General features: G+C 40.3%; 1 protein-coding gene across 1 annotated transcript in view; it reads left to right on the top strand.

Annotated features, from left to right (window-relative positions):
- The window catches only part of jcada (junctional cadherin 5 associated a), a 38,634-nt gene extending 11,907 nt beyond the window's left edge, over positions 1-26,727 (top strand). The window contains exons 2-5 of the mRNA XM_041968895.1: positions 9,437-9,965; positions 14,568-15,758; positions 19,380-22,888; positions 24,528-26,727. Coding sequence (XP_041824829.1) covers positions 9,601-9,965; positions 14,568-15,758; positions 19,380-22,888; positions 24,528-24,562 — 5,100 coding nt within the window. The 5' untranslated portion in view covers positions 9,437-9,600 and the 3' untranslated portion in view covers positions 24,563-26,727. The remainder of the gene's footprint in view (positions 1-9,436; positions 9,966-14,567; positions 15,759-19,379; positions 22,889-24,527) is intronic.
- Positions 26,728-27,574: the final 847 nt, after the last annotated feature.

Here is a 27,574-nt window from a genome sequence, read left to right on the forward strand (position 1 = left end):
CAATTATAGAGGTAAAAGCTATTACTTCCAGCTCTTTGATAGAGTATCGGGTATATTCTCGCAGAAGACCAAAATTACTAATGTGTGGTGAGATGTCAATGCTTTTTGAAAGTACTTTGGACATAATGTTGAAGTACGTCTGCCAAACATTTGTGAGGGCTGGACAAGAGAAAAACGTGTGTAAGATTGCAGGGTGAGCCTCCATACCTGTCACAAACATTGTATTTGGGAAGGTCTTTGCCAGCCTTGTCTTTGCATAATGACATCTAAACACAACTTTAAACTTTATCAAGGTCAAATGGGCACAAATAGAGGTTTTGTGAATGGTCTGCAGCACAGATTCCCACCAGTGCTCATAAAAAAAATCTTAGTTCCCGCTCCCAGGTTTCTTTTATATTAGTGGTTAAATAGCCATCATATGACTGGATTGATCCATAAACTTTTGAAAATAAAGACTTTCGTAAAAGATCGAGTTGCAAAAGTTCAGTCCATGGCTGCTCGGGTGGGAGGTGAGGGAAGTTGGAAAATAGGAATTTTGCACAATTCCTCACCTGGAAGTATCTAAAGACATGGGAGAGTGGAAGATTGAATTCATTAGCCAAATCAGTGAAAGAGCAAAAAACCCATCCCTGTAGAAATTAAAACATTTCAGTCCTCTGTCCTGCCATGAGGAGAAAGTGGGGTCAGCAAATGTTGGTTCAAACAGAGGGTTTTTTTAATAATGGGGTTAAGGCCATGGGAGCATTAAATTTAAACTGTTTCCTAAACTTAAACCACATCTGAAGAGTAGCTATTACCAAGGGGTTGCAAGCAAGGCCAGAGGGGTTTGTGATGAATGGACCAGTTAATAAGGAAGAAAGAGATACTGGGGGGCACGACTGTGCCTCCAGTTGACACCAAGGTATATCAATTGACTTGAACCAGAGCGCAATTCTAGTTATATTTGTGGCTCAGTAGTAAAATTGAAAATGTGGCAGAGAAAGGCTACCAAAGAACTTACATTTCTGAAGTGTTTTTTGTCTGACTCTGGGAGTTTTGCCATCCCACAAAAAACACAAATGATTGAGTCTACTGTTTTTAAAAAAAATTCTTTGGTAAAAATATATGCAAGCACTGAAACAAAAACAAAAATTTTGGCAAGATGTTTGTCTTGACTGTATTAATTCTCCCAATCAAAGAGAGAGGGAGAGAACTCCATTTTTGAAAGTTTAGAGCTGCGTTGCTAATTTATTGATGGTGTACCATTCACTCTTGGCCTCATTAACTTTATATCCTGAAAATAGACTGAGTCTAGGAAAGAATGAAACAATGGCAGGACATGCTCTTGCTGGATTTGAAACATATAACAACAAATCATCGGCATATAACGATAATTTGAACTCTATATGAGTCCTAATAATGCCATTAAAACTGAGAAAGGATCTTAAATAAATTGACAGGGACTCTGTTGGGGAGAGAGGGGGCAGCCCTGTCTACATCCTTTGTTTCGGGAAAAATAATCGGATCAACTACTGTTAGTGGTAATATTGGCACACGGGAATGTATAAAGAAGGCGTTTTCATAAAATTTTTACCCAAACCAAATTTGGCTAAGACTGCAAATAAATAAGTCCATTCAACCCGATCAAATGCCTTTTTGCTGTGAATTAATATCAAAACTTCGAGCATAACTGACGTTTCTTTTGAGTAGATTACACTAGGCAAAAGACAAACATTATAAAAGAGCTAACGCTCCTTGATAAAGCTAGTCTGTTCCTTGGAAATGATTGTAGGAAGAACTTTTTCAAGCTGGTGGGCTAAGGCCTTTGCAAGAATCTTTGTATCTATGTTCATTAAAGAGAATGGTCTATAGGTGGTACAAAGATCAAGATCTTTGTCCTTCTTTAGAAGAACATTTATAGAGGCTTGTCTCAGTGAAGGAGGAAGGGAGCCAAGTGATAGAGATTTGGTTTAAACAGAATAAAGTAATGGGACAAGTTTGGAGTGAAATTCCTTAAAACATTTGACCTGAAACCCCTTTAATTCTCCAAGGCTTTATCATTTTGCATATTTCCTAAGGCCGAATTTAGTTTTGAAATAGTCAGTGCAGAGTTTAATTGATTTATCAATTCTGGACTTGTGGAGGGAAACTGAAGTTTCTCCAAAAACGTGTGCATGTCTGATAGATCTGATGGTAGTTCAGACTTATACAGGGACTCATAATAAGATGAAAAAAACAAAATTTATAATATCTGGGTCATCCTGCAACACTTCAGATCCATGCTTAATGTGAGGAATGAAACGGGAAGCTGCTTGGCAATGCAACTGATGAGCTAGTAACCTCCCAGACTTGTGGCCATGTTCGTAGTATCTAGAGAGAACTGGTTTGTTTTCTAAACCAAAGCGTCTTTAAGCAGGGTGGAAACTGTAGCCGCATTAACTGGGCCGTGCTCCTTGGGTAGCCCTATTATCCTGATGTTATTGCAGCGAGACCTTGCCTCCAAATCCTCCCATTTATTGTCAAGAGTGACAAGTTGGGTCGAAAGTTTGTCCACTATGCTTTTGAGTGGAACCACATCATCAGTGTATGTCAACAGCGAGTTCTCCATATCATTGACAGTCCCCCTTAGTACATCCACCTCTGATTTAATGCTAGCACTTAGCTCCGTTTTCACACCTTGCAGCTCAGACTTTATCTGAGTCAAGTTGTTTATCATGTGATCGTTACGTGGTTTCAGGAGTTACCAGATAATTCAATCAATTATGTAGACAGCAAAATCTGATATCCTTTATCAGATAACACTAGTTATCTGATTATGAAAAATTAGATTAGATTAGATTAGATTAGATTAGGTTAGATTAGATTAGATTAGATTAGATTAGATTACTCCCCAATATTCCAATGTGTTTGTGCTTGTACACTCATAAATCTGATTTTGTGTTTTTAAATCTGTGCAAGTGCAAAAACTGTGTTTCTTCCATCTTTTTAACGTCTTCTGTTAAAAAGACGGAAGTGATAGACAACATGAACAGAAGAAGCAAAAGAAACACACAGTGGTGTGAAATAGTGGGAAGTTGGCTTGTAAATAGGGATCCAACATTCACATTTAGTCTATTTAGCAGTTTATTAGCTTCCACTTTAGCAGCTAATGCTAAAACCGCAGGCGCCACCATGTCAACAAAGCGCAGGTGTTTTTGAAAATAACCAGTAACAAGTTACGTCACTACGCACGTACGTACTCCAAACTCCGAACCGGATAATAGACTGGAATAGAAGTTTTTTTTTGGAGCATCATATTTAAGGAGTGCATGTAGACGCGTCATACCCAGTTATTACAATTATCTGAGTACTCCCAGATATTTAATTCAGTCCCTTATCCTGAGCATGCACAGGTTTAAGGGTCCAGCTCAGGGCCTACAGTGGTTCACCTCTGTAACAGACTCCCAATCCTACCCAGTCATGTTACTGACCTAAAGCCAGTAAGCCAGTAAGCCAGTTCCCAATTTGATATCTGCTACTGCCAATAAATTCCAGATAATCCAATACTTTTCATGAAAAACATGTCTTGCTTTTAGCATTTTATATATTTTTTTTATGTAAAATAGCTGTTTATAAGCTTATTTTATTCTGCTTCTGTTATAAACATTCTCTCAACCTTATTGGAACCAGGGTTGCATTCTTAGTTTATTCAGTAGCATTTTTTATCCATAAGCCATGTTGTTATTTTTTCTTTTTGAGTTTGCCATGTCATTACAAATACTGTAGAAGTGCCTTTTCTTTTTCCCAGATACTGAAAGCCTGTAGTGTCTTTCCACACAAGACGGCATTGTTGTGAAACACAATGCTGTTGTGTTGTAGGGGATCAAGCTGACCATTGTTGCAGACTGTTGCTTGAATCTGAGTTTTTATGTGATATAAAATGGATAATTACATTGCATAACAGCATTAGCAGAATTTCAACAGAGCTTGTCGTGGGAAGGAAGGAGTGGGGGTGGATGGAGGGGTTGGGAGGAGGTTGAATGAGAGCAATTCACTTTAAGGAAGGAAATCCTCTTTTTTTTTTAGTGACGATGAAGGTAGTCCTTAATTATAAGTGATGAAAACGAGGCTAAATACCTCAGATTAATGATTTAGGAAGATTAAAAAGCATATGGATGTCAAGGCACATTAAAATGTAAATATTATTATGTGTTAACATATTAACATTGACCTAAGACTTAATTAAGCCTAGTTAGAGGCGTAGGCTGCATCTGCATCAGTGTGATTATGATCTTAAAGGACGATATGTTCTCGCAGGCTGCAGGCAGGCCTGCCAGTGGTTCTTCATTTAAAGTTCAAAAGATAAAGCTTTTCATGTTTTATGAGTGAGATTGCGTGAATAATCCATGATCATAAATAGGCACTAATATTACCATTTTAGATGATATTTTGCTGGCGTTTACAGAATCACTACAACATGAATTGACTTGTTAAACATAATTATTGGCTAGTTGTCCAACGCAAGAGTGTATTACAGTCTGTCTCTATTGTATAGATGCTTGACTGGAAACAAATTAGGCAAACCACAACCATATTTGTTTTGCACTGACAAGAAGCTCCTTGCAAAGTCAGAACCAGCCTCTTCGTGAGGAAATGAGTTAAACTCAGCTACTCAGTATTAACTGGGTAAGCACCAAGAGTCAATCCTCCAAAGCTAACAGGTTTAAGGTTTTAAATGAAAGAGATAATCGTATTAGAGAACCAGACACACAAAGAGAGCGGCATTTCATGGTCTTAGATCCTGTTAATCACCTAGTAGGGATCCTAGCGTCCAGGTACCAGGGGTAGTGATGCTGCCCTCAGGGACAGGACTCATATTACTGATTTTTTCCATCTCTATGGGACTATCACAGCTAAACAGATGCAAAGAAGTATAATAAATGTTAATCAGTTTGTAGCTGAATACATTTCTGTTATCTGTTTTTAAAAGAGGAAAACAGGCCTGTTGGCTCTGCATTTTAACTATCATAGTGTGATTGGCTTTTAAACCATCTCCAAAATATTTGATCCTGGCAATGAGTCTCATAGTGCTGCTGTTGTATAATATTTCATATTGAGTACTGCCAGGTTGTTGGCACTCTAGACTGTAATAGTGTCTTTCCTGCTGACAAGGCAACAAATATGATTTCATCAAGGGCATGGCGTTATTAGAAGGTGCACCCTGGGTACTCAAGTCAGTTTAGATTCATTTCTTGGTGAAGAGATATAAAGGAGTTTGCATAGCTTATGTGGGACCAACGGAAGCAACAGAGAAGAAAAAGAAATTATGATGTAGATGGCTGCAAAGACCACTAATGTCTACTACGCTGCCTCTTTTTAAGTCTTCTGCCTCATTCTGAAAATGTACATTATCACGATCGCCTCTATTATCACCATGTTTGCTATTGAAACTGATGTTAGAACTCAGAAGTAAACTCAGGACTCTGCACTGCCCTCTAGTGGATGGGGAGTATGTGGGCAGTGATGTTTGACAACATTTTAAGGCCCGTTTATGCTACCTTACATACATAAACAGGCATGTGCAATTCAAACACTGTCATATGTCGCTGCCCTCCATCCACGGCGCCACACCGGGGCTAGGGGGTGCTACAGCCCCGTGATAAATCTGTGTAGCCCCATTAAGCCCCCCCAAGAAATTAGATTATAAAAAATATAATTATGAATTTATATATAATATTATAATAAAGGAATGTATTAGTTTAAAAACAGTTTGCGGAGATTCTCCGCTTGCATGTTTGCATTATCTCCATTTTTTACCATGTTGTGGTCCGAATCATTAGATACAAATTGTTTGCACTTCTCGTTGCGCCTGCACTGTGTAGTATGTTAAATTTATCTCGCAATCAGTTTAATTTCTTAAGTTATGTTGTGATCCGAGGCAATAAAAGCAATGCATAGTTGATTTCATTAATTATGCATGTAGAATAAATGCGTTTGTTGCATTCTGTATGTGTTGCTTGTTTATCACATGGTCGCTGTCTGGTGCTGAATCTTGCACCTTTCCACGTGAAAACATTTTTGCCGTTGCTTTGTGGCTCGTTGTAGGCCTGGTTATTTTGCTGAATGTTCTTTGGCTAATTCAGTTAAATTGCTGTGTATCTTAGCCACTTTTATTGAAAAAATCGATAACCTATGTATAAAGTTACCTAAGTTATGGAAATCTGTTATTTTCTTAGCACCCCCACGTATTGGTCAAGTCCCTCATTAGCACCAGGAGAAAAAAAATCCTGGCGCCGTGCCTGCTGCCCTCAAACTTCCATACGTCTTTACACTGCCATACGTTCTGTCAATTCATCCACTAGTGGGCAGTGCTGAGTTCAGAGTTCACTCCTGTGTTCTGTCGTCAGTTCCAGACACCGGGTGGTGGCAGCAATGTACCGCTATAAAGTTGTTTACAACCTCCCAACACGTCCGACACACTTGCAGTCCCTTCCTTTAAAAGTTCTCACCATCCCTACAGTTTTTGTCCTCATCACTAGCTGTGTCCCAATTCAGGGTCTACACACTTCAGAGTGCACAGACTACGTAGGCTATGGAGTGTCCTACGTAGTCTGTGCACGCCGAAGCTGCATACAGTTGGTGAAATGGGACAGCCAACAAGTATGTCCCATAACAACAATGTAGGATGTGAATGAATCAATTAAACCTCTGAAATGACTTTTATTTTTACACCGGCCGAGTAATAATGTAAGAAAGAACAAACAAAAAAAACTAAAATAAAACTGAATCTGATGCTCTGTTGTTTTCCAGCAGGCACAGACTCTTTATTAACCCCTTAAAATCTAAAATATATCAAAAATTACAGACTTTCATGCCACCGTTTAACAAACGTGTTTTTAATGTATTTAGGTTTTGTCACATTATTACTAAAGTGAGGTAAATGAAAACTCTTTGGAGCTTTGTTGTTCATTTTGTGCACAATGAATTCTGGGAGAAAAGAGGCTGCGAAGGATCCACCACCAGTAGCCTTCGCTACAGGCCGAGCGAAGTGCGGGTTTGAAGGGTGAATTTAGAGATGCCTTTCAAACAGGACAGTGCTTGGCGCACCACTTCGAAGTACGTAGACCCTGAATTGGGACACAGTGATTGTCTTCGTCTTCTGTTTCTTCTTCCTCCTGTTCCTTTTCTTCTTCCCTGGTTTGGTCCTTTTGCTGGTGGTGTATCAGCCAAATTGCTCAACCCTGCCCTATGGTATTGGCTTTACATAGGGTACCTATTTACATGCGGAAAGGGAGCATGAATGAGCCCTTAGTTTTATTTTTCCAGTTGTTGGTTTTTGGTTGGAAAGTATACATTGATAAACTGAGTGGTTATAAGTACAGATCATTACTGGAAGTATTATTGGAGGGGATGATTTTTGCTCATGATATGAGCATTTCAGTAGTTAGTTGTCTGAGTTAACTATCAGTCCACCATGGCACAAAATATCAGGCTTGCATTGTTAGTTTCTTTTTGTTTTTTTAAGGACTATACAGCTGTCCATTTGCCTTGAAAAGTACTAGAATCCTTCAGTCTGTTGATGCTGAGACCAGCACATATTGATATGCATGTGAAACTGGTTCTAAAGGTGGTGGATTGTTATGCAGCCAAAAGTATTAAACATATTTTACATAGAGGAAAACAGTCACAGAACTGAGTACAGCTCATAACCCAGATATATGGCCAAATGTCCATTTTTGTTTGGCCCAAATTTGGCCTTGAGGTATGGCGTTGACTAAATGTGAATGTGGCGTCCAAAACTCAGTCACATGGCCACCACATGTGGGTTACAAGGAAATTGCCACAAGGAAGGCTTCCCACATTAGGACCACTTCTGGCCCTCACCGTTATCCATGTCCAGGCCAACAACTGACATCTATACCACATGTGGCCCACAGGAGATTCACCATAATCCAACTCAGGATGGCAACTGAGATATGGTTCACTTCTGGCCCACACAAAGCTGTAAATAAAACCATAATAAAACAAATTCAACAATTTTTTTTTTTTACTGTGTAATGTTGTTTCATAAGCATTGACTTATAGGCTGTGTTAATTCTAGGAAAAGGTGCATACTCACTTTTCATTAAACACTGAACCAGTGTCCCTTGACTGTGTATTTGAGTTTGACACCCCTGTTCTAGAAAGCTCTACTGAGAAAAAACCTCCATGAAACATGCGTCAGAGGCAGCAGGGTGTACAGTAATTAAACCAGTATGATGTGATTAAACAGTCATGATTGAAAGAGTATAGAAAAGCTTTTATGTGTTTTACTGATGTTAATATTTAAATTGATATCTGTACAAAGTATTTTAGCTGCTGTTAAAGGAAGCTGATTTAAAGTATTATTTGAAAATATGCAATACACAAATATTGATTCATCATTTAATTTCGCACCTAACAATGTGATTAATTGTGATTAATCGCAGAAAATGATGCGATTAATTGTGATTAAAAATTTTTTTATCGTTGCCCAGCGCTATAGGCTACATTTTAGTCAGTAGTCCAAGTATAATTCTAATATTTATTTCTGTTTTATATCTTTGAATGCATGCATTAATCACTGCATTTGCTTGTCTCAGATATCAGGAAAGAAGCAACTCAGCATTTTATCAGGTCATTTATCATAATGTTACTTACATTTCACGCTGACCTGTAGTCATGATAGACTGATGATATGCTAGCTTTACGTGGCTCAAGTTGCACTTTATTGCATTCCCTTGAAGAAAAATAAAGTTTAGTTTTTTCTAATTAGTGAGAAATTTTTACATTAAAAAGTTTTCAGTTTTTTTTTTTTTTTTTTATTGAGATGCATGGTGGTTCGGTGGTTAGCACTGCTGTCTCACAGAAGGTCACTGGTTCATGCCTCGGCTGGGGGGGTTCGAACAGCGACCTTTCTGTGCAGTCTTTGTCTTTGTCTTAGTTTAATACATCCAAACTCTCATACTGAGCTTTATTTAGGACACTTGCCTTATGCAGTGATAAGCAGTGATAAGTCATCCGGCTGACTTTGACATACAGCACTTGCGGTAGAAGGCCGATCGCAGCCTTGCATGAAAGTCTGCAGGGGTTCCTTTGTCCGCAGTGACATTTTGAGTTTTCAGCGCAGCACCAGCAGCCCTTTAAAACGCCTCCATTGCTAAGAATGATGCTGTTGTAGGTTATGTTTGTGGTTGTTTGTTTATGTCCTAGTCCTTTTCAGGACTGGAATATGGACTTATATGATGCAAGTGAAGTCCAAGAAAAATAGAAAAAGGATATTTTCCAGAGCTGGAGTGGAGAGGAGGGAGGGAATCCCCCCCCCCCCCCCCCCCCCCCCCCCCCCCCCAAAAAAAAACCAAAAAACAAAACTGGACATTGATAGCAGAAATAATGGTTTTATTGTCATTCTCTTTTTTCTTTTCCATTCATGTCATCCCCGTCTCTGTTCTTTTCCCAGTGATGGCCTTGGCTATGCAGCTGTGCCAGTGATCTTGCTGCTGCACATCGGGAAGAAGCAGAGACACCTCGACAATCCATCTACCTTCCTCTCTCTCTCAACAAAGAAAACAAAAAAGACAGAGAGAGGAACGAAAACCCATATCAGTATAAACAAATGCCACCATGTACAGTGTGGAGGACCTCCTCATCTCTCATGGATACAAGCTGCCCAAGCACACCATCTCCTCCACCCCTACCCCAGATCTTGCATCCTCAGCCCGCCAGCCTCCCTCATCCTCACCACCGCCCTACAACAAACACCATGAACTTCAGGAGAACAGGCCTGGCCCGAGGACAGTAAATGGCTACGAAAGAAGATCCGTGGTCCCCTTTGGGAATAGCTGCAGAACAAGGGAGCCACATGAGTACAGTAGCAGCTGTCCTAACAACAACGAATCCAGACACAGAAGCCAGCCAAACCGGGAGGGCGAGAACCAAGGCCTAGCCGACACCCACTTCATAGGACAGTCCCTGACATCAGACAGTGGGTAAGATTTGGTTTCTGCTGCACCTCCGGACCTGAACATCACTTTTCATTTTCAAACCTTCAACCCCTTAACACCTAAATTTATTAACAATTATACAAAAACAAAATAAATATCGTAAAAAAAAAGCATGTGTTAATTGCACGGATTAATCTCTTTGCATTAACATGTTAAGTTTGATAGCCCTCGCTTTATTAAAATTGGTATCGGGTTCAACTATTAATAACTATGAATAACTATTAGACCAATACCCTAAAATTAAGTACAGTAAAAATATTAAATAAATTAATAATAATAATAAATGAAAAATGCAACAATAGACACCATTAAAGCATACCCCAAAAGATAACGTTTTGGATTATTATCCTGCTCTAAAAATAATGGCTGTTTTAATGTTTTTACTCAAGTTTTTCTCAAAACATTAAAAACCTTTTCAGAATTCCTGTTTCAATATTTAGCTTAATTTTTTGTGTTTTAAGAAAAACTTAAAAAAAAAAAGACTAGGGCCAAAAAAATAAATAAAAAAAAAAAAAAAAAAAAAAAAATTTGCATCTACGATTTATTACCATGTGTTATGTCAAAATGATTGTAGTGCAAAAGCTGTCCACCAGGGGGCAGAAGACAAGTCAGATTGATAACAGGGATTTGAGCAAAGTTTTTACCATAAAATAATGCGATCGGTCTCAGAAACTGTATCAGTTATGATATTCATGGCATTTAAGGGTTAGACTGATGACACAGTTCTTTGCTGTGAAGAGCTTCATGGTTCATGAAATGAAATAATTCATCAAGGAGTTTTATTTGGGGATTTGACATCATATCCTTAATGAAACTGCCTCATGCTGGCGTTCAGTCCCTCTTGCCTTCTCTCTCTTCCTCCTGCTTCTCCGCTGGTGTTTAACTTCCTCTCATTTCTTGTCTCCCCCCTTCTCTCTTCTTCTCAATCAAGTCTTAAGTGGTGGGAGGATATTTTAATATTTCCGTGTCTTAGTCTGCCACATGGGACCCTAAGAGTTATAATCACTACAGCTTTAGTTTGTGTATCCTCTGGTTATTCAGGGTTCCACTTTTTTCATACAAAACCAAAATGCCTGACTGGCTTCCACTGGTTCCCACAGGGTATACCTACTTACATAATGCATACCCTCATCAATAAAACAGGAGTCATATAGGGATTATTTAAATATGTATATGAGGGGAAGGCTAAATTTAGCTCAGTCTGGAGTTATGCAATTCAAACTCACTTGAGTAGCGTGTGATATATCCAGAGTTACTTCCCAGCTTCATCCAGTCTCAGGTTTTTTCTTCTAATTTTCCCAGTTTGTACCAGTTCCAGGGGTTAGTGTGCTGTAACTGAGACCACGTCAGTCCAGCTGAGGCTTGCCAGAATTTTTCTAAACATGTTTTTTATTTCTCTCTCTGTCTCTAAACGATTATGGCCAACAGCCAGTGACAGAGCATCTCAAAATAGGCAAATGACCTTCAGTAGTACTAGTGGTTGTTTTTCTTCCCTTTTTTCTGTCATTCCTTTTACTCTTTATTCATCCTTTGCTGGTTACTCATTCCTCGAGATGAGTAATCAGCATTTTAAGTTGCTGGTCTGCTGCTGCTATCAAAGCTTTGTGTTGAAAAGACATGTTCTGGGATTTCAGTTTGTTGTTTGTTCATGTTTCTTATATTCCCTTAATCCAAATTAATTTACCCTGTTAGCTTTAGTTTAGGTATGGACTGAGCTTATCTTGGCTCTCCCATTAGACGGGTTCTACTTGGACTCAATTAGACTAATGGTGGCAGCTCATCTTACATGAAACGCTCTCAAATCTCCCTACTGTTGTGGCTAGCTGCCCTCCTCTCTGTCTGAAAACATTCCAAGCCAGTGATGATCCTGGAAATCATAAGGACATTCAGTAGCCAAGGCCTCCGGCTGGAGAACACGTGTGCTCGCATCTTCTCTATAATGTCAGCGTCTCTGTCCATAAAATTTTCTGAGAAGACGAGGCTGCATGGATGGACTCCCTGTCTCTCCTTGTCTGTCATCTGACTTCTTCTTAGTCTGGTATTGAACTGCAGCTCATTTTTTTAATCAGATTAGAACCTAAAGATCACTGCAACATGAAGAATGTCAGTGAAGCGGCTCTGATCTGCTTTGGAGGACATTGGAGGACTAACAGCCACAGTCTGTCATTGTGTAAGGTTTTCATTATCCCCCCATAGAAGCATGTTGTTACCTAACATCACATGGCTACTTACAGCTATCTGTCTCCATCTAGTGGGACATTTTCTCTTTTTTATTCTACATAGAAAGTGTGATCATATCTACTTGTTCTACTGAATGAAACAAACAATAAAAAAGTATTATCTAAGGAGGAGCATTTACTGACTCATTTACAGTTCAGTGAGTTCATAACTGAGCTTCAAACTGACCAAAAGAGACCAACTTGCTGAGCTTTGAGGTGTCTTGGAGGGTTTTCCAGGACCAAGGTGCAACAATACGGAAATGCAACTCTACCCAGTTCAGTAGAAATCTTTGAAATGATTTGATATAATCAGAACCCTATTGTTTGATTTCTAGATTAATTTAAGTAATTTATTTTTCAACTTCCATGTTCTAATTTTAAAGAGGAAACATAAAAAATGACATGGACATAGTATTTGGTGTCTCATGCTCAGAATGTTTCTACAAGCTTCTCAGCTGGTATTTTCTTCCACTCTTTCTTTGCAGTTTGTTGAAGCTACTGAATGTTTGCAGGATTCTTCTCCCTGATGGCAAATATTCTGATCAGGACTCTTGGCTGACCAGTTTAAAACACTCCATTTTTTTGCTTTTCAACTATTGCTGTGGACATTTGTATCTTTATCTTGCTGGAGAACCCATGATCTTCAACTCAGACGTGGTTTTCTTCAATGGGTATCACATTTCATCCTAAAATCCTTCTGTAATCGTTTGATTTTATTATTCTTGTTTTGCAGTCGAGACCTCTAATGCCAGATGCAGCAAAGCATTATGGAAGTTCTGTTTGTGTTTAGTCTGTCTACAGAACATTTTCCCCGAAGATTGGGCTTGTTCCAGTTCTTTCTCAGCAACGGGGTCTCCCTCAGCCTTCATCCTTAAAGCCCTACTTGGTTTAGTGTGCAGCATATTGTACATATCTGGATGTTTAATGTGGAGATTTTTCCACAGTTTCCATCTTTAAGGACTTCTCTCATCAATATTCCTCCCCCCGCCACGTTTATGACATTCCCACGCTTTGTAACACTGAAACAGGGTTTTGTGTTTGCTAAAAACAGCACATCTGATGCCCTCAAACCTCCTTTGTCTTTACCGTTCGAAGAAAGAAACAGGCGATAATGTGTGACTTTTTATAACATTGAAGTCATTTATTGGCTAAATGATGTTATTTCCATTTAAATTTTTATTTACAAAGCATATTCAGTACAATACCAGCACAAAGTGCTTTGCACAATAAAAACCATGTTAAAAAGAGCGCACCCACACACACATCTCTTAATTGAAAATTTATAGAAAAATAAACATCTGGCCTGACACTGCTGTGAGGAAACAGTATCTTGGGCAGTGGTGTGCACAGACATTTTGAGTAGCAGGTGCTCAGTTTTTAAAAAAGGGCACTTTGCAGAGCATGTGGAACCACCACCTATTTTTATTTACAGTGGGGGAAAAAACATAACAAAAACATTACAGGCATTTATGTACTTGCAAATTTATTGAAAAATGTTACTGTACATGAACCTGGTACTGATCTGACACTGCTCTCCCTATCTTCCTCATCTTTCATGCTGGTAGATGGTCTACTGTGGGACAGCAGAGAGAATAGAGTGAAGCATCTTTTAGTAAGACTGCTTAGTGAGTCATTGGATTACACCACTAAGACTAACACCAGTCTGCAATTGCCATAGTCTGACTTCAATGCCTCACCACTAGCTGTGTTCTGCAGACAAATTCTAATTGGGCATTTATGATGGTCAACATTTCATTATTAGCCTATAAACAAACAACCATTCACACACACACACACACACACACAGGGAGAATTTAGAGTGACCAATTAACCTAATGTTACGTATGGACTCCAGGAATACCAAGGAAGGTTAACAGGTTTATTCAGGAACCGATAGACTGATGATAAACATACTGTTACCAATGCAGAGGAGCGGAATCTAGCAGGGGAGTGAGTCCAGGGTACGTGGTTATGGTCCAACAGGGAGTGACTGTGGTGCTGGAGTATATAAGGATGAGTGAGACAATGAGGAACAGGTGTGACAGGTTGGGTGGTTTGGAGAGCTGGGATCAGGGACAGGTGTGGAGAATCAGGGGAGTGCTGGAGAATCAGGGGAGTGCTGGAGGACTGGCAGGACAGACTGTAACACCTAACATGCATGTCTTTGGACGTTTAAAAGATGCACATACCAGTGTCCCAGACACACTTTTTTTTAACTTACTTATTGCTGCTCTGTATCAAACCTGAGTTGTCTATCGAACAAACATTTCACAACATGAATTTTATATTATATTATATTATATTATATTATATTATATTATATTATATTATATTATATTATATTTTATTATATTATATTTTCTCATAGGTTTTGTGATGGTGCCAGAGGTCCTGTGTCACAGTCCAAGGATGTGTCCTACTGGAGGAGGAGAGGACAAGACTTCAGTGTGCTGTTGGACTATGCTGACTTTAGAGAACCTTATGGAGGAGGACAAGCTTGCTTGTCACCTACTTTGAGGCAAGAAGGGCCTCAGCAAGCAAGAAGCCAAGAGCTCCTTTTAGAAGACCCTCAGATGGCAGCTCAGGAGAAGCTGCGCTGGGCAGCCCAGGCTCAGGCTCAGGCTCAGGCTCAGGCTCAGGCTCAGGCTCAGGCTCAAGCCCAGGCTCAGGCTCAGGCTCAGGCTCAGGCTCAGGCTCAGGCCCAGGCCCAGGTCCAGGCTCAGGCCCAGGCCCAAGCTCAGGCTCAGGCTCAGGCTCAGGCCCAGGCTCAGGCCCAGGCTCAGGCTCAGGCTCAGGCCCAGGCTCAGGCCCAGGCTCAGGCTCAGGCTCAGGCTCAGGCTCAGGTTCAGGTCCAAGCTCAGGCTCAGGCTCAGGCTCAGGCCCAGGTTCAGGCCCGCTGTAGAGAAAGGGAGGCGGCTCTCCATCAGTGGAGAATGGTGAATGAGAGAAAATGTCAGAGCCTGGGGACAGATGAGTGGCACCCAGCTGTAAACTTTGGCCCCCAGCCGTCTCAGAGGGACGTTGAGCATTGGACTCAAGAGCAGCAACGGCTTCATGCCAGAACACCAGAGGGCATGGTTGTCCACCCCAGGACTAAAATCAAATCCCAGTCCCTGCCCAGGATGCTACAACCTGAGAGCCTGCAATATGTGAACATTGCGTTGTCCAACCAGGAACTGCACAGGCGAATGAATGGCCACCCACTGTCACACCACCGCTTTTACAGGGCACCCCGCTGGCCAGAGAACGGGAGACCGGCTAGTGCCAACCAGCTCTCTATGACACCAAAGCCCCGCTTCACCCGACCTCCCAGACCTCCGTCTTATGAGATGCACCAGCAGATCAGGGGAAGCTGTGAGGTGTTGTCTGGCAGAGAATCAGTCATTCCCCAGAACAGGGACAGAACGCCCCGACCCATATCAAGAGGAACTGACCCTCCGTTGGACTGCTTTGCACAGGACTCTGGACCCCCAGTATACATCCCTCCTCCATCATATAAAAGAGCTCCTATAATAGCAGGGGGGCATCGGGGTTATGGACAAATTGCAGTTGACTACAGGTATGTTGGTTCTGTTTTTTCTATAATTAATCTGAGTCTTTTTCTTTTATTATTATTAGTTTGTTTTTCACATCCTTTAGAAAAAATTTGAAAAAGTCTGAGTGTAAGAGCCAACCTTTGGTTTTCATGAGTTTTAGATTCTACTTATCTGTAACCCTGATTCCTAAAAGCCTGTAAGTAATACCAGAATGCAATGGTTTCTAAATCTCATCCACCCATATTTCATTTCTAGTAGAAGATAAACAACAGATCAGATGTTGAAACTGAGACGTTTTCTCATTTGATGGAAAATATGAGCTGATAGTGAAGCTGATTGGATTTCGGATTAGAAGGTTTAGTTGAACATAATGACCAATATAAAAACAAAAATAAAATATATGACAATAAAAGGAGTGGGGGAAAACGTAAGCTTAAATAATCACACCCCAGTAAATTACAACAATCTTCAGATATTATAACATTATCACAACCACTACCAGGCACGAGATAATCACATAGAATTAATAGTGCTAGTAACAATATTCAGTCTATACAATCAATATCTCTTTACAGAATAACTGTTTATCATAAAAATATAAAACAATAATAACAATAATACAAAAATAATAATAATAATAATACCTATTTAGTAGAATTATCCTAATTATGTTACATCGGTCACATCTGCATCAGTCTGTTGTGGTGACAGAAGGCAAGACTCTCAATTTACCGGTCGATCTACGTTCCTACCCTCACCTTTGGTCACGAGCTGTGGGTAGTGACCAAAAGAGCGAAATGTCAAATACAAGTGGCCGAAATGAGTTTTCTCTGCAGAGCTGCCGTGCTCTCCTTCAGAGATAGGGTGAGAAGCTCGGTGATCCGGGAGGGGCTCAGAGTCGCTACTCCTCCGCTTCGAGAGGAGCCAAATGAGGTGGCTCGGGCATCTGGTCAGGATGCCTCCAGGATGCCTCCCTGGTGAGGTGTTCTGTGCACGTCCCACCGGGAGGAGGCTCCGGGGAAGACCCAAGACACGCTGGACAGACTACATCTCTTGGCTAGCCTGGGAACGCTTTGGGATCCCCCTGGATGAGCTGTTGAATGTGGCTGGGGAGAGGGAAGTCTGGGTTTCCCTGCTTAGGCAGCTGCCCCCACTACCCGACTCCGAATAAGCGGTAGAGAATGGATGGATGGATGTTACATAATCTATAAGCCTACAGTAATCAATTACAATGATGGAGTTATGCAGTAATAATAATAATAATGATAATGATAATAATAATAATAGCAACAATTATAACAATAATGATGATAACAGAAATACTTAGTCTATATAATACTTCTTCATTCCAGACCATTTCTGTACTGTTGCATTACTATCTCCTTACATATTAATTTAAATATTTGAATATGATGAGACTGCCTGTGTTCTTCCCCCATCCTGTTCCAGTTTGACTCACAAACAAACACACAAAAACTTTTCCTGGTGCTTCTCACAAAGTGCATTTTAAATACTGTGTTCCCTCAAAAATGATAATGATAACCTGTGCTGTGTGATAATTAACCAGGTCCTGGATTTTTAGTAAATTAGATTGTATAAACAGGGAGTTTGTATGATCCAGATAACCGACTTTACGTATAACACAGACTTCCCTTTTTTGTAATAGCGAGTAAAGTGTATTTTTATAATTGTTGTCCCAGACCTCTATACTGTCCTCTAAGTAAGGTAATATTAATTAACAAGAAAGAATATAAAGTGATTTGTAATCCAGGACCTGCTTAATTTAATTTATGATTGAGATATTTTTTGCCACTTTATTTTGTATGTGTCTGATGTGAGACTTCCAACTTATTTTATTATCTAGTATTACTCCCAGAAATTTAATTTCTTTTACATATTCAGTAATTTCATTGTCTATATGGATATGTATATCATCTTTATTTTTATAATTACCAAAAACTATTTCCTTAGTTTTTCCAATATTGAGTATTTGTACCATCTGTAAAGAATATTAATTTTAGCTGATGGCAGCAACATGTCTGTAGAAAGTAGTTCCAGGGTGATGTTCAGCATCATATAGCATCTCCTTCATCTTCTAACAACTGTCTGGAAACATCTGGGAAGTGAGGAGACCAGTTGCTGGAGTTTTAGGAGAGGAATGTTGTCTCATTCTGGTCTGATGCAGGATTCTAGCTGCTCTACAGTTCTGGACCTTGGTTGGTGGATTTCTACTTCCATGATGCTCCAGATGTTTAGTATTGGTGAAAGGTCTGGACTGCAGGCAGGCCAGTTCAGCAGCCGGACTCTTCTCCTGTGAAGCCATGCTGTTGTGATGGATGCAGGATGTGGTTCAGCATTGTCTTGCTGAAACCTGCAAGGTCTTCCCTGAAAGAGACGTTGTCTGGATGGGAGCAGATGTTGCTCTAAAACCTCCATGTACTTTTTAGCATTGATGGAGCTTCACAGATGTGGAAGCTGTCCATGCCATAGACACTAATGCAGCCCCATCCCATCAGAGATGCAGCTTTTCACCTGAACACTGATAACAAGCTGGATGCTGCCTCTCCTCTTTAGTCTGCAGGACACGCCGTCCATGCTTTCCAGAAACTAGTTCACATCTTCATCCAGGTTTCCACTTTTCCTCAGACCATTTTAAATGAGCTTTGGTCCAGAGAAGACGGCACTGTTTCTGGATCCTGTTCCCATCTGGTTTCTTCTTTGCATGGTGGAGCTTTAACCTGCATTTGTGGATTTCAGGGTGAACTGTGTTCACAGACAGTGATTTCTGGAAGTATTCCTGAGTCCATGCAGTGGTTTCTAGTAGAGAATCATGTCTGCTTTTAATGCAGCGCTGCCTGAGGACCCCAAGATCACAGCATCCAGTTTTGACCTTTGGCCTTGTCCCATGCACAGATTCCTCCTAATTCTCTGAATCTTTTGATGATATTAAACAATGTTTTTGAAACATTTTTATACACTACTTTTAGAGCCAGTTAGTCTCAGATAGGTGAACCTCTGTCCAGCTTAACAGAGAGACTCTGCCTCTCTGAAATGCTCCTTTTATACCCAGTCATATTGCTGACCTGTTGCCAATTACCCTGATTAGTTGGCAAATGCTCCTCCACTTGTTTTTGATTTGTGTCAGTTACTTTTCCAGCCTTATGTTGACGATGTTCCAACATTTTACAGATGTGTTGCTGCCATCAGATTCAAAGTGTTTCAACATCTGAGAGGTTGTTTTTTTCTACTGGGTATGAAATATGGGTTTATAAGATTTTTAAATAATTGTATTTAATTTTTATGCACTACTAGTTAAAAATTTAGACATGCATCCTCATTGGATTATACATTTTACATAGCGTCCAAACTTTTTTGGAGTCTGGGTTGTATATAAAACATTAAGTACATCTAATAATTGTAATGAGTTACTTAAGAAGTTTAAACCATCAGAATATTTGATGTAACCTTCTGGATTTTCTTCAATTAAAGCACAGTCATGGATAAATCTATCATGTTCATTCACTCCCAGTCTGGCTAAACAGGAACTGGAGTGGAGTCACTGGACTAACATTAGTTAATTTATTATTTCAGCCCTACTGAGTCAGTGTTGTCTATGTGTGACCTCCTTTTTTTTTTGCTCTAAGGTACAGAGGGGACTTATATCAGCAGATGCAAGTGACTCCAGATGGAGCTCACTGGTTCATCAGATATCCAACTGGTTCCTGGCCTGATCCCCATAGAAAGAGAGGTGTGTCCAGCCAAAAGCAGCTTTACCCTGTGTATTCTACCCAAGTGCTCCCAGGAGGGGGAGGAGTACAATGCATCCCCTTTGATGATCCCCGTATCCGTCATATTTCCTCAGCCCTGGGTGGCAACTCCCTGACAGACTCTGACAAGATTCGCCACATTCGTAATGAGCTTCCCAGTGTCACCATGTCGGAGCCTGCGCCCGACAACAGTGCCTTTTTGCCCCCGCCACTGGGGCCTTTCATCACTGCCAAACTGGCAGATGAAGCTAACCAGATATCTTCTGACTATGACAATGACATTAAGAGGTGGCAAAACAATTTGCACAAAGAGACTGTCGATAACTTGCCATCAGCTGACCAAAACTGTAATAACAGACATCCCAAAATCCAACTTCCTCTTCTCTCGACCTCTTCAGCTTTTCAGGCCCCGTTGACAAGATCCTCTTCTCATCAGGGCTCCAGCTCAGGCCAGGTCTTTGCCGAAACCATCACCCAAGTAAAGAAAATTGCGCCGGATTCAAGACCCGAGAACATTAGGAACACCAAGAGAAGAGTTAGTGAGACCATCTTCTGCCTCGTGTCTGTTCCTGTTCGCACACCAACCAACTTTAGTAAAACCTTATCAGCAGATCCAAACAATAACGAGGCAATAACAAACCTGAGTGTTACCAACACTTTTGCTGTAGGCCTCAGAGAGAGCCCAAACATTCGTAGCAAGTCTGTGAACGAGATGCCTATCAAATCCTGCTATTCTCACTTTCACAACAGCAGTACATCTTCAATGAGCAATTACAAAAGAGCTCCTTTAAGGAAGGAGATCATAGATGCCTGGGCACTCCAAGCAAAGGAAGACAAAGAGTTATGCTACGCCGGGTCCTGGCCTGGAAACCAGTACCGTAATCAAGAAACCCAGACTGGCTCACCTCTGACAGTGGTAAAAAGTCCAGAACACCATCACCCTAATTCAATGCAAGAGCCTGCTCAGTCTGCCTCAAATACAACCACTGATAGTGTTGTTGGGACTGACAGTAGCCCCCCATATGGCTACCCTATGGCAGGCCAGAAAAACCTTCATCCTTCCAGCAACAGTGCTTTCTCCCGTCTCAGCCTTAGCCCAACACAAACACCGTTACTTCAGGACCTACAACAGAACCCTTCCTCTCCTTCCAAGGTGCAGAATCAGGGAGAACAGCAGCCATCCTCTCCTAAGAAGAAGATTCCCCCTGAGAGTCCCGAACAAGTGGCTTTTGGTCAGTTTCTCTTGAAGCCAGTGAACCGACGACCCTGTGATGCCATTGGTGAATTGGAGACTATCAATAAAGAGATGGAAGACACAATCAGCAAGAGACCCAATGTGGGTCGGTGTGTTGATGATCTTGATGGGCTAAATAAAAGACTAACTTGGTTTAAATCAGGAGCACACTTGACTGGTCCAGAACCAGGCCGGGAGGCAATAAGTCTTCCTCCAATGCACATGGAAAAGGCCAGCAATATAAAAAAGAGATCAAAATCCTTTGCTTCTGCTGCTGATATAGAATCCATGGACACAATGAGTTTTTTCCCCTGGACACATGCCAACAACACAACACCAAAAAATGAGCTTTCCATACTCCCTAACCCAAGTCCCAACTGCCTCCTTTCCTCTGCCCCTCTACACAATGAATCAAACCAACTCTACAGGCAGGATATCCCTGTTCCTCAAGAGTCCTTACTGAGGGATGTGGGGCTAACTGTGTACACGGAAACTCCCGGAGGTCCCGGAGAGCCAATGAAGCGCTCCCTCTCAGTCCCAAATACACTTGATCATAAGGGTCTTAGTCACTCGGTGCAGCTCTCCTGCGTGACCAGGATGGTATTAGTTGAAAAAAGCAGTTTCTCTGAGCACAAGTCAAACAAAGAGCTGGAACATGAAACGAATAGTGAGCAAAAAGCTAAAGCAGACACTGTTTCCCCATTCAGGTGTGAGGTGCCTGCAAGACTAGGAGAGCATAAGAAAGACACTTCTGAAACACTTCAGAAAGACAGTCCACAACATATCACAAAGCAGACAAGTCAGATTTATTCTGACTATGATGATGATGAAAGCTGTGCCCTCTCTGAACCTCTGGCCTACAAGAATGACTCAACAATGGCAGATAAGCACTTAGAAAGCTTACTCATTAAGGAGAAAGCTAATGCTTTACCTGCAGAGGACATCAGTAACTTATATGAGGTCAAATATGGGAAAGGAATCCCTGAAAATGAGTCCATAGAGGAGAGGGCAGCGAGGATCCTGGGTATATCCGTTCCAGTGGAGGCCTTAGTGGATGCTGACAAACAGCCAGGTGACAGTCAGACTGATGGAGGCGCCATGTTAGCTGTGAAATCACCAAGTTCAAATGCAGAGACAGAGCAGGTGATAGAAGAGTCTGAGGAAGTAAAAGAAGAGTCCCTAATAGTCCAGGGAGCAGATACAAGAGAAGTCAAGGAGGCACAATCAGGTATGGATCAAGAAGAACCGAAAAAAGATGAACTAAAGCACATCAACATCCCCAATGATGGTAGAAACAACCAGCACACAGAGACTCATTCAGTAATCGATCTTCCTGAGTTCCCACCAAATAAGCTTCTTCTGTCTTTGCCACCCACCCCGAATGAGAAGCTAGCACTGAGCATGTGCAGCGAGGAGAAGAAACAGAGAGATGGAGCTTGTGAACTAACTGAATCCATTCAAGATAAGCTGAACTGTCCCGTGGCCTTGTCTGGTACGTCTCTGGCCAGGTCAACCACAGGCAGAAAGGCTAGCCTGAAAGAACTGGACTCTGTGTCTCCAGTAAAATGCATCAACCTAAGAAGTCCAGAGTGTGGAGGAGAAGCTAATTCCAAAGAAACAGAGGAGGTCAGAAAGGAATGCGAAGTTCGGGTAGAGTCAGAGGGGGAAATTGTCAATCAACAAGTGGAAAAAGAGGAGGTGAAAATGAATGAAATGGATCAAGAACAGGTAAACCAAGACAAACATATCGACTTGGGAGATGTTGATGGACCAAAGGTAGAAAACGACAGGGTGTGTGAGGAGGAGCAAAGACAGGAAGAAAAAGCAAAAGAGATGGCCAATAATGAGCAGAGGAAAGAGGTAAATGTTGAACTAAAATTGGAGGCAGGAAAGATGGAGGAAGACAAAGAAAGTCGTTTGGAAATGGTGAAAGATGACCATACGACAGCAGCGGTGAAAAAAGCTGGGGCCCCTTGGCATGCAGAAGGAGGAAGGATGCCCAAAGCAAAACAGCGTACCAGGCTCCAGAAACCTCCTCTGCTTCCTAAGCCTCGCAGCGTTCCCAAGAGAGAAATTACGCTGCCACTAAGTTTCAGCACTGGGACCTGTGGCCCCACAAATATGGAGGATGAGGAAATGCTCTCTGCCTCAGGTCGGTACAAAATAATACACTAATGTCTCTTCAGATTCATGCATACTCTTTAAATTACATTCCCCAGCCAGTTATAGTGAGTTATTTACTGAATAATGATGCTTGTTATTGTTAGATGGCCAGTTGAGGAAAAAAATTTATTTGTGGGCCAAACTGTGGTTTAGTGGTTAGCACTGTCCCCTTGTAGCAAGACGGTTCCTGGTGGGATAGACATTTCTAGCAAAAATACTATTTCAACTTACTGAGTATTATCAGAAGTGTTGTTTCTTTTCCATTTAGTCCCTGGGGTTCATGGCTTTGGCCAGCAGAACATCTCTTTGTATTTTCCAGTTGAATATGTGAAAAATGTGACGTTGCATATGACTCAGTTGTAGCTATGTCATGAATCTGTGCTCAGAGATGGATTTTCAACACTCACTAACTAAATGTTTGGCTCACCTTCAGCATCATCAGACAGTTTCTTCAGTCTTGAACTGATGAAAATTTCTTAAAAGTTAAACTCTGTTAACTCAGGCTTCACAAATTCCATCAAACTTCCAAACTAGAGTGATGGGAACATGTCTTCAGCTATGTTCTTTGAGATGAGGTGTGCTGTTTGTTCTTCATGTCTAACATCAAACTTACTTCATCTGGTAACAAAGTTGCCTTTGGTATGACTTTACATTGTTGTGGTAAAGTTATGATATGTTAGCTTTACCTATCAGGGGTTGGACTGGACTGGATTTTTTTTCTTGAAAGAACCCTTTGCTGCTTCACCTACTAGGAGCCGTAGCTTCGCCAAAAAACTCTAACTCTTAACTTCCTGCCAGTGTTAGATCTGAAACGAGACGTTATCGTGTCATTCTTTACTGCATCGATTGACGGGTTGGGTGATATCTGAATTTCTGACACGTTCAATGTCACCCTGTAACTGTGACCCTGTGATACTTGTCTTCTGGCCCCTGGTGGAGGCCTTTGGTACTACAATACTACAAAATGACATTATTTATATTCCAAACAGTTAAGCAGATTATTGTTATTATTATTATTTTTATATTTTATTAAGAGAAAAATAAATAAATAATAATAATACATTTTAAATATGGACACCTCTCAGAACACTTACTGTACAAAAGACAAATAAATTAATACATTAATAGAAAGAACAAAAAAATAAAACAAAACACACACACACACACACACACACAATAGCATATAATACAATGTTATAAAAACAGCAACATTGAATTTTTTTTAAGTTCCAGAACTAAATGGCACATACCTGTCTGAAAAAATGTGATCTAAGAAGGGGTTTGAAGGAGGTGAGATCACAGATATCTACAATAATGTAGGCTAGATGTCTCAACCATGCTGCTGAGCTTTAATCACGGCCTTTCATATGAAAATAAACAAATAGGTGCAATGAATATACACACATACAAGGTATTTATGTTAAATCAATATTTACTAAAACTCAGCATACAGAATGACAACATGATTATATATATAAAAGTACAAATATAAAAGTGTCAGTAAAAGAGTTTCTAAAATAAAACTAGAATAGAGAAGCTAGCATCCATGTTGGTAAGATGAAATAATTCTGTTCGGACTGGTTTAGATCAGGTCGTCTCATCTTTCCTTTCCTGTCTTTTGTCATCAGACTCTTACGACCCCAGTCGAGTGGAGAGGGTGTAACCTCCAATCGCTGCCTTCACCACTGTGGAAATCTTTCTTCTTAACAACAAAGACCTTCATCTGACATGGCTCAGTCAGCTGTGACCCCCTTCAGTGTTGTAACACGCGACTTGTCACAGAACTGACTGTCCCGGTGCTGCACGAGCGTTTTTTACTGCTGCTGCTGGGTGCTGGTCCTCCAACCTCGTCACTTCCATCCCCTCCACCTCTTAGCTGGCCCATTTGCTCAAGCGAGCGGACTTCCTTCATCTTTTGCATCTTATCCTCCTCTGCACTCGAGCTCCGTGGCGAGCTTCTGTGTAGAAACATGAATGTTTAAGTGCTTCTGCTCAACAAACAAAAGAAATGTAACTGAAGAAAACACAAGGCAGCATCAGTACCGCCTTGCAATCAGTATTAACACACACCAAATGTAACATAGAAAGTTTTCAGAGTTTATTAAAACCATAAAAAAGATTCATCTAATACATTAAATTGATATGTATATTTTCTTATGTAGAAAGAGGTTTTTGAATATGTAAACTTAGAGTGTATGACCAGTAGTGAAACCCCTACTCTTTATTCTTATACTTGTGTTATAGAGAATGTACTTATAGAGTCTGGAAAGGGAAACACTGTGGTCCATGAATAGTTTCACTTAAGAGCAATATATTAGTGACATGATATCAGTAGCATGTTGTGTTTTTGAGGAGCTGCTTTCATCTGGTGGAGGAGACTCTGGACTGACAACATGCTGCAGAGATTATTTATCCTTTCTGAGGGATGTCTGTTGCCTCCTCTACCAGACCTCAGATGAACCGGAGAAAACGGATAGATGATGGATGGATACTCATCTGCTCTAAAGTTCAACCTTTTGGTTCAAGTGTTAGATTTGCACTGCTAATCTGTGGCTCTGTGTTCTTTGGAAATACCTGAAAATATGTTCACATACTCAGATTTTACACTCAGAGGGATCATCAGCAGTCAACAGAAACATCATCAAACTGCCCCAGAAGTAAATGTTGTGGTGTTAACAGAAGTCTGTATGTAACTATGGAGGTTTTTCTTCATTCACATTTCAGTTTCTGTGGGAATTCAGAAGTGCATTTTGTGGGAAAAGCTAGATGTAGCTATGCTGATCGCAGTGTGCCTTGAACACACTGTCGCAGAGGAGAACTTCATCTGTGTGTAGTCCATCAAAGTGTTTAAAATTTAAACCGGATTTAAACTGGATGTCACCAACTGTTTTTCTTTTATGAAAACAAAATCATATGAAGTTGTCAAGGCAATAATAATAATAATAATAATAATAAGCTGAAGATGCTTAGAAGTAATGCTGTATAGAACATTGCTGTTGGAATACTAATCCCAGTATCTGAACATGCTGAATTATTTAATGCTGATATAACTTGCAGGTATAACTGGTAATTGGTTTCCAGGCAGTTTACTAAAAGGGTAGCAATATGAAAAATTGATATACCAAACCAAACTTTATGCTATGCATCAGACATCAACTTTCACCGGGTTAAATGGCTAAAATTCAAAGCTTAACCAGCGACATTCAGCTTGCTTGTTTGACCTCATCACTCTTGGATCCAGCTCTGTGTGTGTGTGTGTGTGTGTGTGCATGGTGAACTGGTTGTAGACTTGCATTGCAAGCAGCCCTGATTCATCAGCTCATCACCTGTTGTGTAAGGTTGTCTTTGTCCTGTTTCCAGCCCAGACCCATGCCTCTGTGCTCCAGGTAATGTGTTATCTGGTCTGTCTCGTAAGTCTTTTTGTACTGCAACTTCTTTGTAACATAATCTAGACTATTGGTGCGCATCTTGCTTTGATATTCTCTATTTTCATACAGAAGTACAGCATTTTTTGTGAGCACAGCAACATTTTTTTCTTTCTCACCTTTTTGTGCATGCAATGCATAAAAAATAAATCACAGGTGTATTTGCATATAATTGCATTTGGTACAATATAGTCTATCAAATTAAACAACTGTTATATTTCGTACAATGTATATTTTATTTTAAGAAGTTAAGCTACATATTTAAAACAGAACAAGATATTTTTTGATTATTGTGAAAAGGGAGATGCTTTTGAAGGCACAGCATTTGTCTGTATTTCATATGATCATTAAGAATGATCAGAAACAGAGACAAAGTGTGTGCTATTATATAGTACTGCAGACTGTTCATAAATAAAAAGTCTTTGCATGAAAATTTTTTCCTGTGTTTTTATTATACTTCTGTGAATAAATACATTAAGACTTATGACGGGGATCTCACTGTCTTCACAGGTTTATAAAGTGGCGTGCAGAGTGTATAAATAGGAATAAATATAATTTGAAACCACTGAATTAACCTGACATGCATGTTAGGTTAACTGGTGTTGCAAAATTCTCCCTAGGAGTGAGTATAAGTTGTTGTAATTCCCCTGTCCATGACCTGTTCAGGGTGTACCCTGCCTCCTGCCTAGTAGCTAATAAAGTAGGCTGAAGTCCCCCGGACTGGATGGGTTGTTCTTCATGAATGATGAATTCTTGTTAAAACTTTTAAAAAGTGCTGCAGTGTTCTAATATGACCACATGATGGCATTGTTGTATTGTTGCAGCCGTGTTTGTAAAGTTTTGTGCTGTTTCTTCACAGATGATCCAGCCAGATATTGGCAAAGTTCTGAAAGTATAGAAAATTGAACTAAACTAAAGTGTTGAGATCAAAATAAAATATTTTGTCATAATATATAAAATGACCCAATGTCATATTTTAGTCCTTACAAGAAAATATACAATACCTAGAAACAGACGCAGTTATTGTTGATCCGTTCTGCACATAATAAATATAGTAAAATAGCAGAACCTGCAAAAATAGTTAACAAATGTGAAAATATATTTAATAGACTTTAACTAAAGGTCACTGTCATTTTAAACAATTGCAGGAATCATACAACTGCAAAAAAATAAACATCTTATTTTAGTGGATCCACAGATGGGAAATATTGTTACCTAAATATCTACAAATTATTATATACAAATGGGTT

The sequence above is a fragment of the Melanotaenia boesemani genome, chromosome 18, assembly GCF_017639745.1.
Source record: "Melanotaenia boesemani isolate fMelBoe1 chromosome 18, fMelBoe1.pri, whole genome shotgun sequence".
Lineage (NCBI taxonomy): Eukaryota > Metazoa > Chordata > Actinopteri > Atheriniformes > Melanotaeniidae > Melanotaenia > Melanotaenia boesemani.